The sequence below is a fragment of the Fringilla coelebs genome, assembly GCF_963513975.1.
Source record: "Fringilla coelebs genome assembly, chromosome: 3".
NCBI classification, from domain to species: Eukaryota; Metazoa; Chordata; class Aves; order Passeriformes; family Fringillidae; genus Fringilla; species Fringilla coelebs.
The window spans coordinates 81355059-81371679 of record NC_140030.1 but is presented as its reverse complement, the minus strand read 5'-3'; the positions used below and the strand labels follow the sequence as shown (position 1 = coordinate 81371679).

Below are 16621 nucleotides of genomic sequence, written 5' to 3'. Positions count from 1 at the left end.
CAGGAATTAACCTTATTAGTTATTAAATATTTGTATTTAATAACTGTATTTAGCCTGTATGCTTTACTTCTTCACCTATTAAATGTTCTGCATTTTCCTGTCTATGCTGTTTTAGTTTCTAAGCACGCATCACCCAAAATCTGTACCAAAAATAAGCCCAGTAACAAGAGAAGTTAACATCTGCCTCTATTAGTGGATAAATTTAGGAAGTGAATGGTCAAACAAAAAGCATGAACCTAAAGGCCTACCCATGAACTGCAACAAGTGCAGTCGGGGAAGAGCTAATATAAATATATAATACCAGATGTAATTTTCATTATTTTCTCTTATTTTTGCTTGGCAGGTTTTCCCACCTGTATGTCCAGTAACACAAAAAGACCTTGCAAAGTACAAAAATACATCTGAGGGAATGCCAGTCTTCTGTCTCACTGACACACAAACCAAATGAAAATCACAACCTTTAAGAGCCCAGCTACTCTAGGAAGATCTGAAGTATGTCTGTCTGAAGAAAGGGACTTCCATCAGCTTGGCATAAGCTGTACAGGAAATAAGCCACAGAAACTTGAAAACAGCTTTTAGCTGACATTGCATTTCAAGTGCTATGAAAATATGATTGCAGTAATAGAGATTTTCTGTAAAGATAAGCTTTCAAACACAGCACTGAATGTTTTAATGCAGTGTTTGATATCTGGACTTCTGTGTGAAGGGCCTGAAGAACTGAATCTGGATATCTACATCTACAGGTTAGTGACTAATCTGCCTAGGAGAGCCATTCAACAGTCTTTGAGCAATGGTGATCAATGGAATGCCCATCTTGGATGTTTTTGGACTCATCGGTCTGAATTTTCTCGAAAGCGTAATGATAGTAGGGCTGTATATCCCAGTAAGTGCTTATTTAGCCCAAGAATATATTTAGCTGAATTTAATCCCTGTTATCAGCACGGTATTTTTATATGACCAAGTCATACACAGACCTAAACAGGTCAGACTTCTCAGCGGCTGTTTGAAGTGCATGACACATTCTGGACGGAAGAAGCTGTCAAGGAGTGTAATGAGGGCAGTTTTGAAGGAAATATCACTTAATTGTGGCTGGTGCTGCTGAATTAGTCATACATCCTTACTGCCAGGAGACACCATCATGAAGCTTTAGCTCTTCTATCTCAGGACGGCATGTTTTACAACATGAATTTAGAGAAACAGCTGCTGTAATGAAATAATTCAAATTCTGCTCCCTACTCATAAATGTGAAATAGCCATTCCAAACAACACAGCACAAAATGGATATTTTTTTTCTGGGAGCAAAATATGGCTCAAAACACAAAATGTTAAACTTGGATTGTACGAACCTGTGTCACTAACAGCACAGAATATCTACCAATTAATTACTTGAAAGCTTTTGAGTACAGATAAATCTTTTACGAACACGTGTCTCTTGAAGAGGTCTCTTCACTTTCTGTGCTGGTGTGCTAGTGAAAAATTGATTCTAGAATGTTAGATTAAAAATCACTGCAGAAGCGTTTTAAACACAAATTCATAATAAAGTTCACATAGATTTGATCTGTTTATTTTTACTGGGAAATTTACCAAACCATTCTACTTTATTTGTATCTTCCCTGCCCCAAACATGTCAATTTCCTTCAAATGGCAGAAGTAAGCTCAGGAGGTTCTAAGCTGTTTGTTTATTTGGGGTCTTATCAATAGGATCAACCACATCGGTGCCTAAAGACTTACATTACAAGTAATCGACTGTTTCATTTGGTGTATCTTAACTACTCCTCATTTCCCTTGGGCTTCCTGTGCTTGCTGCATGTTGTGTTCTCTCTGCTGGGGACAGTCTGTGTGCCTATTTTTAGCAATGATAAGTTAAATAGCCCACACAAGGAAAGATGCAATAGCTGTTACACAAGGATATAATGTGAGCGAATAAACATCTCCCACTGACTTGTCTTTTCCAGAAAAGTTACTTATTTCCTTTTTCTCAACGTCTGCAGAAGAAAAGTATGGCTTTGCTAATTACTGTCTTACAAAGCTCAGGTCAGAGTTTTCAATCTGCAGCCCCACAGATTGTGTTCAGTCTGACAAAACAATTAATTCAACATACTTCTCAGGAAGCCTCAGTTTCTTCCTATCACATTTGCACATCCTAAACTATACCACACAATCTGTTTCTCAAGTTTTAGGCTGATATTTCCATCAACATTATCATTAGCCTGCAAGGCTGAGCTCTAATTATTAAAATGTCCAATGCTGAACAGGTTTTACAGCCAGTACTGACACATTCCACCTTAACAACCCCTTATCACAGCATCTACTGGATTAATTACTGCAAGGTCACAAACCCTTCTTCTAGATCAAAAGTGAACTGACTATGGAGTTCAACTTAACTGACCTAATTCCAAGTGGCAAAATTTCTCATTAACTGGACCAAGTTTGTTTCTGTCTCTGTGTTTGTTATGACTTAAATATAGGTAAGTAGGAAGAGCTTAGGCAATTGCTAGCACAGTCATAATTTTCTTTCCCAGACAGATGGCACAAGTGATGAGGGCCACTAGAAAAGACTTGGCATCTCTAAAGTTACAATCAATATATCAGCTATGATACACTGGTGCTTTAACAGGGAATGCCAAACACCATTTTTGGGCAGCTCCTCAAAAAAATTGGAAGAGTGAGAGCAACACTTAAAAATGTTCTACTAGATAGTGCATCACATGTGGTTCATCTTTCAGAGGTTCATGTATTAAACTGGTCTTGAAGAAAAAAAAAAAAAAAGACAGTTATGCAAAGGAAAGAAATACAAATAGTACAGCATTCGTTAAAAATTGTTCTCATCTTATTGCAGGGGTTCCATACCATTGTCTCCTTATCACAAAAAGTTTCATACCTTCTTGGTGTTTTTCCTCCTGAGCTGCTGCTCCTCCAAGCACTGACTCTCTCTTCTTCACCAAGTAGCCAACTGACTCCAGTTTCTTCTCAACCAGCCAATCCACTCTGTTATAGCACTCTTCTTCTCATTGGTTACAGATGTGCCCTGTTAAAGTCAGGCCTGTTCCTAATCTTTGATAATTGGCCCAGCTGCAACTCCTTAGGGGTTAGATTACTTTCTACACTATCCTTATTTCCTTATATTATAGCCCCACACAAAAAATAGTAACGGAAATGTAAGACAAGTCTTTATGTACAGTTTAAAATTTGAAAGTGAAGTGAAAGTTCAACATTTTCCTACAAAAGCTAAAATCCTGCAGCAGTAGGAATTACTGAATGGATAGCATCAATTACCAAATATATAGACCTAGTTAATTTTCACTCCCTGTGTATTGATTCATATACAATAGTCATTTTCACATTTTCAATCTTTTCCATGAATACTAAAATCACTTTTATAATGGCAGGCATTTCTCTCTCCATTTCACATTTGTGATCAGGGCTAAACATTGCTTACACTTAGCCTTAATGGTGCATTTCTGTTGAGCATTAAATCTCATTTCAAATCCCCATTTATGCAATATTCCTTCCACTTCAACTCCTGCTGCTAGTCTCTGCATTGGATCATTAAGTGCTGCTTTGCAAGAGCATCAAAATAAAACTATTTTCTTTTTTTCAGTTTGTGTTTGACATGTAATCAGCACACAGTTGAAGAAATTTATTTAGACAGTGGTGGTCTTACAGTTCATGTATAGAATACTTCTCCTGGTATGTTGGAGGTGTAAGACATCTTGGTGCAACAGGAGTAAGGTATTTTGATTCAAGGTGGGGAGGGGGAATCAGCCCAAGAGACATAGCAGTCTTGTAGACCAGTAGACAAGACAGTTACCATCTGATGAGACTGGAAAAGGTGGAATTGCTTCTGTTAATGCAAGGTTGCTATTCACTGACAATTAACAATGACTACCTCTGAAACAGTCAAGAGATGTAAGCAGAAAGGAAGCCTCAAATCTTGACAACCTGCACCAGAACACCAGCAAGGCTCTGAGACATGCTGCAAATTAAGCCTCAGCCTTTGCAGGAGTTTCATTGTACTATTACAAAAGCTCAGCAGCAGCTTCAAGAGGAAGCTGCAGCCTAGCTAGCAGAGTGGACTGAGGCTGCTCAAAGTCACTTTGTCATCTGCAGCCAGATGAATGCTTATCACGTCTCTACCTCACACTAAGCTTAAGAAATACAATTCTGTTTACATTGTTTGGGGCATTACTGTTATCCACAGCCTGAAAATAGCTCAGCCTTCACCAAGATGGCATTTTATAAACTAGTGCTTTGCTAAAGAAGTGTATTTTTTGCCACAGCTCTTTCCAGAGGGTACAATACACAACATAGAACCAGTACAACCTCTCAGCATTGTTGAACAATAAAGAACACTTACATGGTAAGACAGAGAAACTGGGTACAGGTTGCCTTACAGAGTACTATAGCTAAAACCAGAATTTTAATAGCATATGGTTTTGAGTATTTTTTTGGTACATGTTATTATGCATTAAAAATATTGGCAAAGGTTTCAAATAAGATGATTTTATCTTTTTAAAAATCATTTACACAGCACTGAATATTCTGATGACTTTCAGACCTCAAATAATCCCTATACACATGTAGGTGTTTGTGTATTGTATTACAAACTAGTACGTGTTGCCCCTCTTATTTTCAAAAGAAATAACTGTTACAACTTTTCCTTGGGGATATCACAATCTTTATTTTAAGCAACTCTCAGTTAATATTTCCTCACCCTGTCATTACCTTGTCTTCTGTTAACATACCACTATTCATTTATTAGCATTTATTGACTTTAGGCTGCAAATTCAGAAGAGCAGACAATGTTGCAGGCTCAGTGGTTGTAAAGACCTTTGTATTCTGTGAATCTGTCAAAAGGGCATCCAAATCATTAAGCACTAAAATAAAAACCAAACAAGTAATAATTTGGTCTGGTAATTTTTTTCAAATGTTGTAATACACAGCAACAGTGTAACAAAACTTTGCATTTAAGTGGTACATCCAAAAGTAGCACGAGCTAATAAGCTCCTGGAAAGTTGCAAAGCTTGTCCATTTCAGACAGGATCGTGTGCAAAGCTTGTCCATTCCAGATAGGATTGTGAAAGACAACTGTGAATTCATTACTTTCATCCTAAGTAGAAGGGCTCTTATTACTTGCTACATCTTTCCTGTTTGGACAGGAAATCATATAGCTAACAGTATCTCCGATTTTATTTAAATCACTTTTTATCAAAATAATCTTCCAGAAGCAAAGGTGATCTTCCAAAAGCTTTAGATTTATAAGTTCATGGTCCTTGTACTTGCCAAGACTTCATCATGGAAGAAGGTCTCAGCAAACAAATCGGAGTTTTGCAAAGCCTCGAAAAGACGCTTATAGTCTTCTGGATACAAGTTACACATTGCAGCATTTTTGGGAATTTCTAGTGCTTTCAGTAATGTGTCGCTATTGTCCAAGCTCCAGGAACTGAAACAAACAAACAAAATCATAATGGAGCATTTCTTTCCATGAAAAATTAAAAAGCAAGAAACATTGTCTGAAGGTCCACTCTTTCATAGCCTGTAGAAGAAGCTAACCTCTTCTTCAACACACTTCCAATCCATACTGCACACAGGAAGAAACCTCTGCTATTAAAACACATCAATAGCAAATAAAGCCCCCAGCACACACAAACACCAAACCACACAAACCTCCTCATTACAGGATAGGTACTTGCTCTCCTTCATCCACCCTAAATTCATAAGTCAGTAACAGGCATGACAGCCTAAAAAGGGTGCTTCAGTGCCGGAGAAATAAAAGCCAAGGATGACTCAGTATAGCATGAACTAGTGACTTACACCTCCCAGGTATTTTCTTCTACACGTAAACAGACATATCCACCCTCCCCCCATCTACATCTTTGTTATGAAAGCTTACTTTTATAAATGTGCACATACATTAACTATTTTCCAGACAGGAAAAAAGTGTATAAATACACAGAAGATGCATATTAGAAGCCTTCAACTTCCTGGCTGAAGGATGAAGTGGAGATGAGGTATACCACTGGGCTTTAGAAAGAAATCCATTAAGGCTCTTTCCACTAGTTTTTCTAAGAGAGTTACTGGAATTTAGTAACTTATTTTTTCCCCCTTTCTGGAAATTCACTTTCATAACCTACTATCAGCAAATGAGAAGTATATTCATTATTTTCCTCAGCATGATGAAAATTCTAGATGAAATTTCCAGACTGTGAGCACCTTCCATTTCTGGGAAACAGAAATCAACTGATCATAAAGAAGTGTGAATAGCTTGCATAACTAGTAAAGTCTAAAGCTTAATTTTTTAATTAGGTAACAGCCATTTGAGGACATCCCCATTCTACCTTCTATAACCTTCAGCTGTTTTCATTAGCATGACTTTGATGTCTGTTGTAAGCTGAATCTCTTTCAGCTTTTAATTTCTGTAACTGCAAAACTCTTGTGGCTTTATTATTGTATCTGTAAAATAAGTGAAAACTTCTTACAGATACATGACCTAAGCTCCATTGGAGGTACAGGAATTACTGCACATATACATTCTAAATACTTTCCAAACTTCCTGACAGGAACAGCCCCCAAAATACTGTATAGTAGGTTGCATAATGAAATCTTGTATTTTACATGTTAATGATTAATTAAAAATTAATTAATGACGTTTTTTTATAAAGGTAGTGTTTCATCTGCAAATAAATACTGCTTTGGGAACATATTTTAATATTTTCATATATTTCTCTGAAGTACAAAAATTTTAATTGTTTCTTACTTACTTTAATCTATCTGTAAGTTTAGACTTAGGTTTAGCAAAAGACTGTTTCACCATGAAAATAAAGGTAGATGCATTTGAGGGCTTCAAGCCTCCTGTAAATAGATTTTGTTGAGGAGTCAGTCGTACCAAACAGAAATGGTCATTTGGCAGCCGCTGCAAGAAAAACAGAGTAAGTCACTGAAAAAATCACTTTTTAAGACAGTATCTATCTTAAGCCAAGAGTTTCATCTTTGCCACCAGTAACATTTCTTATTAAAAGTCTTAACAAGATTATTTCACTGGAAGATGAGGCTTCACCTCCCTGTGCCTCAAACAGAAAAGGAAATAGAAAACAAAAGAAACATACTATGATGTGGGGTTTATTTCTATATTTTTTAACTGGACTTTCTTAGTTGAAATAGACAATACAGGCTTGATGTGAGTTTTCAAGATATTATATGGCCTATTGTATTCCTATACTATGCAAGGTCTCAGACCCACCTTTATATATAAAGACAGAATTATGTGAGTGTAACACTTAGACACTATTGCAAAAAGAGGATTTTATAAAACTGGGACAAAGTGGAGTCTTCAAAGGAAATAAATGTACTTCTGTATTGACAGCAATGGATATATTAGATCTGACATCTGTATTTAGGAAGTTGTCCTGGTACATCTTGGATAGCCCACCTGATGGGCCTCTCCACATGGCTTTCCAGCAACACAACTAAGCATGTAAGGCATCCCCAGTCACTTACAGAAGTATTGCAAACTACACTCAATACAGCACCACAGCAGTTTTCTGGGCAGTGTGAAACTCAAAAATATTAAGTAAATGTGCTTTTATATTATCAGAATTAAATAAGAACATTTCTTTATTATACAAAGGAACATAATTACTTTTCCAAAGGAGAGAAGTAAATAACTTTACACAAGGTATTTTTGTACTTCTCAGATTTAAGTTCGGAGACTCATGCTTTTCTGCAATTAACTTGCACATGAAATCTACAATAGACATGTGAATAACTATTTTAACCAAAACCAGCAGCATATTGATTGTGTTATTAACTGTAGTAACATTTGTTTTGTTCAAGCAGGTAGATGTGACCATCAGTAACTTTCTCTGAAAAATACTTTACCTATTCAAATTCCTTTATGCTGATTACTCACTATATTTTTTCCATCTCAGACAATAAAGATACTAGTTTATTTCAGCTTCCAAGAAAATAGTAATTCTTCACTCCACTTTTTATGAATCTCTATGCTGCCCTAAATTTTAATTAGAACAGTTCTTAAAAAACACATCTGTAAATGCTGCTATAAAGTTACTTTAACCTTTCATTAAAAGTAGTTTAGCTGCATCTTCAGAAGAAAAGCATATACAACAATCTTACCCCAGCTTTTGGTATCGCCAGTCCCCCATTTTTCAAACTGGTTGCAAATGAAGACCAAGGTTCCTATGGGAAGAAGCAAATGTATTTTGTATTATGGAATTAAAGTGTTTTGTTAGAATAGAATAGACTATTTCAGTCGGAAGGTACCTACAGCGATCATTTAGTCCAATTGCCTGAGCAATTCAAGGCTGGCCAAGCTAAAGCATGTTATAAAGGGCATTGTCCAAACGTTCTCTTAAATGCTGGCAGGCTTGGGGCATTGACCACCTCACTGGGAAGCCTGTTACGGTGTTTGACCACCCTCTCAGTAAAGAAGTGCTTGCTAATATCCAGTCTAAACCTCCCCTGGCACAGCTTTGAACCATTTCCATGTATCCTGTCAGTGGATACCAGGGAGAAGAGCTCAGCACCTCACTCTCCCCTTCCCCTCCTCAGGAAGCTGTGGAGAGCAATGAGGTCACCCCTCAGCCTCCTTTGCTCCAAACAAGACAAGCCCAGAGCCCTCAGCTGCTCCTCATGGGACATTCCTTCTGGTCCTTTTTTGTTTTGCTTTTGTCCTTTGGATACACTCAAGGACTTTCACATCCTTTTTAAATTGTGGGGCCCAGAACTGCCCAAGTGTTTGGGGTGAGGCTGCACCAAGGCTGAATTCAGTGGACAATCGCCTTCCTTGACCAGCTGATGATGCTGATTGAGGCACCCAGGGTGCAGTTTGCCCTCCTGGCTGCCAGGGCACAGCCTGCTGACTCAGACTGAGCTGCTGCCAGCCAGCAGCCCCAGGTGACCAGTGGCCAGCCAGGGGTAGCCCAAATCAGTACAGCCCTCTGAGCTCTGCCCTTCAGCCAGTTCTCCACCCAGCACACCCTGAACCTGCTCATCCCACAGCTGGACAGCTTCTCCAGAAAGATGCTGTGAGGGGCACTATCAAAAGCCTCCCTAGAATCCAGAACAATTGCATCCACCATTTTCCCTTCATCCGCTGGGCAGGTGACCTTATCATAGGAGGGTATCAAATGGGTTAAACAAGACTTTCCTTTGTGACCCCATGTTAACTGTGCCTGATGAGTGCATTATTCTTCAAATGCCTTTCAGTAGTACCCAGCAGACTCTGCTACTCCCTAATGGTTGCAGGTGCTGACAAACAAGTCTGTAGTTCACTGGGTCTTCCCTCACATTGTTCTTTGTAGGAGGATGTGGAGTAACACTGGCCTGCTTCGGTCAGCAGGGACCTCCCCAGAATCACAAGACCTTTGGTACCTGATCAAGAGAGGTGCTGCCATAGCTTCACTAGCTCCTCAGTTCTCTGGGGTGAATTCCATCAGGCCCCATGGACCTGAGAACATTCAGCTGATACAGCTGGTCCCTGACAGTTTCAGTGTCCACACATCAAAAGTCACTATTCCCACACTTGTGGTCCTCTGGCTCAGGGGGCCAAGTAGCCCATAGCTTATCAGTATTATTAAAAACTGAGGCAGAAGAGACATCAAATCCACTAGACATCCAGTACACATCCACTTCTACTTTATCCCTGTTAGTCAGGTGACCTCCTTCAAAAAGTACTATTCTTCAACTTCTTAATATTTACCTTAATGTACACCTTGCAGGATAAGGTATTTGGAAGACAATGGACAGTGAAACCTTATTTTAGATTAGTAAAACATTTCAACTAGGACAGTAGGTTCCTAGAAAAATGGATCCCAAAGATAAATCTGAAAAGCTTCAACTAACTGAAAGTTGATGGCCAGGTGCTCATGGGGAACTGGGGAGACAACATAAAAAAAAACGTTTAAAACTAAACCACAGCATGTTTCACAAGGTAAGGAGGTACTGACTAGTAGGAGAAGCAGGTTTGGTTGGAACATTAAAGCACCAAGACTCAAACAAATTTCTACTGGACACAGCTTAGGAAGTCAAAAGCATACATGATGGCAAAATTCAGAGGATATAACAAAGAGCAGACTATGACAAATTGGAAAAACAGAATTCTAATTTCACACAACCATTAGCAAAATGGAAAAGGTTTATCTGGTGTGTAAACATCTTTTTTTATCTACTAGAATCTGAGAATAAATGTTTTTGAATACAATGGTTTGCAGTGAAAACACTGACATGATAGTGAATTACAATGTTGCTTAATTGAAAGTTTTACACAAAACATGACCATTTTAGCTTTTTAGAAAAGTTTTCAACAGTTCTCCAACTGATTTAAACATCAAATTAGCTTCCAATTAGTCTGCAATGGCAAACCACTAAAAACCCTTTTCTAAATGCATGCCCATTCATAGCTTTAGGCCCTATCAGCTGGTACAAAACTCTTACCTTATGCAGTAGTTCAATTTCATACCCTAGTTGTGCAAGTACAGTAAGTGCTTGATAAATCTTCGACTTCCCAGGCTTTGCTGTTAATACCTAAAAAAATGGCAAAGAGCAAGCATTTTTGTTGCAAGAACCAAGACTGTGTCTTATCTAAGCAAAATCCATATATATAAAACAGTAAGAAATTCAGTTAAGTCTAAAATTCCAAGGTAAAGTTACATTAGTCCTCTAATACGTGCTTTGTGCTATTTTAATATATCTTGTCAAAAGACATGGCAAGAACCCATAATATTTGAAATATCTCTTCATAGCACATATTTGGATAACTGAACTATGTATGAGTCTCCAGCATATACTTTCTGGATCCTTTTAAGGCAGAGAAGTTTCACACAGAAGAGAAAGAAGGATCAGATTTCATACAAAAACCGTAACTTTGGCAGAGTTATCAGTTTGCACTGATAAGATAATATTCCCAAGAAGACACACAAAGCAGAGTAAGTGAAACATCAGGTGACCAGGCTGAACATTAAGCAACTTGCACAGTCATCATCCTGATCAATGCTACAAATCAAACAACTCTTAGGGCAAGAAAAAAAATAAAAGCTTGTGATTATTCTCAAAAAAGGGCAAGGAAAGAAGTAAATTGTAGCAGGGAGATTTAACTTTGTGTAATAGATATACACAGCCTTGTCATATAAAGGCAAGAACATATAAAAAGCAAGAACAACCAACAAAAAGGAGTAAGCAATGTCTAGTTAAAGAAAGTTCCAATAGCTTTTACCTCTTATGTAACAGAGTTCACACTATAACCAGAAAAGTTAATAAAAAAACCCCCATGAAACAGGGACTACCTTAAATGAATAAGCTGCCCTGTATTTGCTAAAAAAAATCTGACCACTAAAACATACCACACAAGTGGGGATTTCAGTGGTGTCCAGACTGCCATTTCAAAGAATATACTTAAGACATTTTTTTTTTCAGTGAAGTGTTAGACAACACTGGTGGTGTAAGCAGACCTGGAATTCCTTGTGTACTTCAAGTAATCAAAGGTTTATGACTCTGTACAAACCTCCCAGTTTCATTGTGGGGGGAGAAAAAAAAAGTCATCCTTGAAGTATATGTACAGTTCTAGAGCTTTGGGACAGCCTAAATTAGGAATATGTAATCCAGAAAAAGCTCTGCCCTTTAGTGTACAGAGAATTAATAAAAAGGAGTGTAAATCATTATATATTGCCTCTATTCTTTCTAGTATTGCATATATAACAACTCAAGAGGACAAATGCATCTCACTGCATTGGTATTTAGTGACTCGGAATCCTCTTCACTTGTGTTTTTGTGTTTTGAATTCAGTCTTCGTTAACAACTACCTGCAACTAGTAAACAAACGTTTTGCAAAAGCATGGCACAGAATTTAATCATCTCACAATTTGCAATGGAAAGCAGCTAGTCTGCTGCTGCATATACTTCTCAAGGACCAGTCTTCACAGTTTTAAGATCTGCGGTTAAATGACAACAGAATGTTTCTTAATAGCGCTAACACAGCATAAAGCCAACAAATAGCAAACTGACAATACTTATATATTTTGGTAGAAAAAAAATTCACAAGCAAAAAAATTAAGTGTACAATATAAATGGGTTTGTGTTCTGTGAAGCACCGCACCTTCATTACCTGTAAAATGCCTTGCACATACCGTATACTCTTTTTCACTTATAAAGAGGTTGAGTTCCACTCTTCCATATCGGTATATGGAACTGCATTCATACATGGCGAAAAGAAGTCTCCAAAGTCTGTTTCTTTCCAACTGTTGTGGTACGATTCCAAAAACTTTCAGAGGAACATCTGCTTCCCACAATAGCAAAAGCATCTTTAAAATTTTGCAGTATGTATTAGACAATCTCATTAATTCTAATGTCTAAACTACTAAAAAACTCAGAGAAGAAAGTCTGTGAGTTCATGTTGTTCAAGAATGAATACAATTCAAGCCTTAGTCAAAGCTAAGCCCAGTTTGCATTAGACAAAAACTTTAAATTACAAGAAAATACCTAATTATCTGATATTGCCACGGGGTGGGGGGGGCGGGGAAGGGGTGGTTCTGAAGCTATCACGAGTCTTAAGCAAAGCTGAAATGTAGAAAACGGCATCTATCAATCCAGAATGTGTATTAAAGAGAACATATATCTCAAGCAAATCCCAAAGTTTTGCCAAACTGCCTATGCACCCTTTAAAGACGTGTGTTTGTAACATGTGGGATCATAAACATATACCTGCCCTCCAAGGAACTGCTGCTACACCCAGGGCTTCAAAAAGTTTGTCAGAAGACACAGCAGGTGGTTTCAAAGCTCCCTTCGCCATAGGATCCATTCTGAAGAAGTCACCATGAATCACCTTTAACTGCCCATCCAGGCTACTCTCTAGGGACTGAATAAAAATAACTTTAGCTGAAGAAATCTGGATATGGTAACTAGTTTTGCAAAACACCCAACCAAACAAAAAATGCATTCAAGCACTACCTGAAATTGTTACCCAGTCAACAAGAGTCAAACCTCAGAGCTGCTTCTTACAGATGATAAAAAGAACAGCTTCTTTCAGCTGATAAAAATAATTGCCCCCTTCACTGTGAAGGGCATTTTGACATTTGTTGTGCTCTTCAACTTGAGCTTTAAACCACTTTCTTAAATTTGGAAGATGTTTTGCAATGTTTTTAAAAAACCACACAAACTACTAAACTAAGCAAACCACTCCTTTTAACAATTTGAAACTAGAATTCTTCATCTCTGTGGAGAAGATACCTTTTATACACATGTTAAGTCAGGTGAGAGTCATTGGTTCCAAACCAGCACTGTAATGCAAACCTTCCAGAGCAACTTCTGCAGCTCTGTGTCTGACCCCCCTGAATCCATGCAAAGTCCAGGTGAGCAGCAAAGGACAACACATGTGTCAATTGTAGGAAAACTGATTAAATAAAACTGTGAGATAATCAGAATAACTAAGAGCATTTTTACAGATTTTTTACAGCTTCATACAGAAGTCTTGCTTAAACATAAACATCTACAATGACTCCGATCAGTTTCAAATTTATGCATGAAATTTTATTTATGCATAGAAAGACTATGTATGAACTTGAATTCCTACTTACACAAAATGCCAAATTAATTTAAAAACATTCTGCATTTCTGATGTACAATGCCAAACTATATACTGTTATTAGGCATTATGTCAGATGTTGCAAGTAACAACCATTGTTTGATTCCTTTTTGATCCAACAATTACACAACAATTTAAGCTAATTTCTCATTTTCGCTTTAATTTTGTTTTAGAAACGTGCAAAAGTATACCTGTAAGTCTGTAAGAAACTCTGAGTTACTTTCCAGAGCTACCACTCTAAAACCTGCATCAAGCAGAGATTGAGTCAAAATCCCAGGACCTGAAGTAAGAAAATAAAGAAAAAAAAAAATTAGGGTTGCATTTTTGTTTCTAAGTGATTACCTTTAGTGATTTTCCCAACACAACACTTGGGACATATCATCTTCAACAGGAGATAGCTTTTGTTTGTTAAATACACTTCAAAACAAGAGTTGGAGAAATGATTTACAGGCAGCCTGCCCGAGATTTCTCACTGAATTACACTGAGCACAGCGTTACAATTACATACTGAGCAGCACTGAAGATAACGCTTCGAATATTTCAATTACTTTTTCTTCTGCCAACTGAAATATACTGTGAAACCTTAGTCACATTATCTTTAAAACACGTTCTGCAGAAATATAAACCAAAAAAAAACCCCAAACCCTTAGGTAACTGCAGAAGATCTGCCATAGCCCATAATCCTGGGCGCGCTTTTACTAATAAAAGTTCGCCCACAAGACCACAGCATTACCTGACAGAAAATGCCATCTCTGGTCACTCTACAGCGAAGTTTTAACACGAGTGACTCCAGCCTCCAGACCGCACCCTCACTCATCCCCCAGCTCTGCATAAATGCGCCCACCCCGCACACCCCGGGGCCCGCACCCACATGTCCCGGGCAGGTGCTGGGGCGCGGGTCCGGGACATCCCCTGGCCGGGATTCCGGCCGGACATCCCGGCCCACAGCGCAGCTGCCACCCCCGCCCGAGATCCCGGGAGAGGCACGGCCCCAGCCCTGCGCGGGGCCGGGGTGCCGGCACGGCCGGAGGCGAGGGCGGCAGCTCGCACTGACCCCCCAAGGTCACTGGGGCGCGCCGGAGCCTCGGGCAGCTCACCGGGCGCGAACTCGAGCAGCAGGGGCTGGGGACCGGGGCCGGCTCCGCCCTGCAGGCAGCGCCGCACGGTGCGCGCCAGCTGCGGGCAGGCGATGAAGCGGCGGACCACGAGGCTGCTCCGCTGCTCCTTACGCACCAGCCGCTTCTCCTTCGCCGGCTCCGCTACCCGCAGCGACGGGTACTGCCGCCCCGCCGTCACCCAGCACGGCGGCAGCCCGCAGAGCAGCGGCCGCAGCCCCGCTGCCAGCAGGCGGCCGCAGCCCGCGGCGCCCAGCGGGGCCCGGCCCGCCAGCATCGCCGCGCCGCCCGCGCCGCGCTCCCAGCTTCGGGTGCGTGATCGCCGCGGCAACGGGGCGTCACTTCCTCCTCTGCCCGGCCCCTCCAGCGCGCTTCCGCTCCGCCGGCGGAGGGCTCTCCGCCCGCCCGCCCTCTCTATGGTGCCCGCCCCGCACCGCCGGCAGCCTGCGGCAGCACCAGCCCCCGCGCCTCCACGCCATGCCGGCTGGCGGGTCCCGGCCGCCCGAGCCGCCGCGGAGCTGAGGTGAGCTGACAGCGGCTTATCCGCAGGGGGAGGAGGAAGGGAAGATGCGATGCTTCCCCGGTGCCGCGCACCGCCGCCGCCTTCTGCTCGTGTCGGCCGCCACCGGGCGCTCCAGGGCGGGTTAGGGCCGCCGGGCGGGCGGCGGGAAGGAGCCGGTGCCGGGCGGGCTGGGCGCGCTGCCCGCCTCGGCCGGGCTGGGCTGGTGGCGGTGCCGCGGCTCCCGGCCCCGGCGCGGTGCCCCCGGAGCGGAGCGCGGGCAGGGCTGGGGCGAGAGGCGGCTCGGGAGGGGGCTCGGGCCGGCGGGCAGCGCTCTGCCGGGCGCCCGTGGAGAGATGTGTGTGCTCCGTGTGTCGGTGGAGTCCCAGGAGCTACGTATTTAGTTTGAGGTTTGCCTGGGTGTTTCACGGGAGTCTTTGATCTCCGCGTCTGTAGCTAAATAGTCACTTCGGGACTCGGTTGTTTGTATCGCCCGGCCGCTCTCAGCAGGTGCAGGATTCTGCTCCGGCCGATCTCCGGCATCGGTCCTTGCCGGCTTCTCTCTGCTCCATACCTTGTTGCAATTACGGTTTAGGCGAAACCTGTAATTTTCGATAGCAGTGACGTTGTCCTTTCGGCAACGTCCCCAGTGCCTAAACGAGAAATAACTTCAAGACGTTTTCAAGTTTTGCCAAACTGGAGTTCATCCTTTAGGGATGCTGTGCCAAAACCTGTCAGTGGCAGGTGAGTGGCCGCAGTGTGATGGAGGCAGGGAGAGAGAATCCTTCCAAACGTGTTTCCCTGCTCCCTGTTTCGTTTGTGCAGAAGGTAAGAGAGATCTGGCAATCACAGCCTACACCTCGTCTTCAAATTAATGGTTCAGAAGTAGACTTTCTGTATGATTTCCTGCAAATTGCCTTATTTCTTGTATCTTGTTTCTCTACTTGTGAATTGAGAAATTAACACTTCCTTACTAAACAAAGTCGTTTTGTTTGCTATATTACTCAAAAACCGAAATTGGGATAGAAAATTGTGTCTTTGTTGTGTTTTGGGGGGACCTACATGTGGCATGAAAAGCGGCTGGGCTGAATTTAGAAAAATGCCTTAGCAAATGCAGCAGTCCTTCAACTCTGCAATTTATTTTTAAATACTCAGCTTTTTTACACTGAGTGCTGTAATAGTTTTCCCTGTGCCTTAAGGGAAATGGACAGATTGTTCTGCTGGATGATGGGATAGACCTCAATCCATTTTTAAACTGGACTTTATGTTTTAATAGCTTTTTCCCTCTCTTACTAATTAGTCTGATAATTCAGTAATCTGTAGGACTTTTAGAACATCAAGCAGAACTTGGTTTTCTTAGAGCAAGTGTCTAGTAATGTCCTAATTCAACATTCCTAATCAAAATTTATTGAC

At 41.0% G+C, this 16621-nt stretch overlaps 2 protein-coding genes across 5 annotated transcripts in view; one reads left to right on the top strand and one right to left on the bottom strand.

The window, feature by feature from the left end:
* Positions 1 to 4621: 4621 nt before the first annotated feature.
* On the bottom strand, positions 4622 to 15047 carry TFB2M (transcription factor B2, mitochondrial). The gene is made up of 8 exons (XM_084201725.1): positions 14692 to 15047; positions 13786 to 13874; positions 12715 to 12868; positions 12141 to 12289; positions 10453 to 10542; positions 8134 to 8196; positions 6762 to 6913; positions 4622 to 5443 (listed from the first exon to the last, which is right to left on the bottom strand). The coding sequence occupies exons 1-8, from the start codon at positions 14984 to 14986 to the stop codon at positions 5257 to 5259; spliced, it is 1179 nt and encodes a 392-aa protein (XP_084057851.1). The 5' UTR covers positions 14987 to 15047; the 3' UTR covers positions 4622 to 5256.
* A 67-nt stretch (positions 15048 to 15114) lies between these two features.
* The window catches only part of CNST (consortin, connexin sorting protein), a 44577-nt gene continuing 43070 nt past the window's right edge, over positions 15115 to 16621 (top strand). For 3 of the 4 annotated variants that reach the window (XM_084201863.1, XM_084201862.1, XM_084201861.1), the window contains exon 1: positions 15115 to 15232. The gene's annotated coding sequence lies outside the window, so the exon portion shown is untranslated. The remainder of the gene's footprint in view (positions 15233 to 16621) is intronic. The other variant, XM_084201864.1, reaches the window with a different exon arrangement.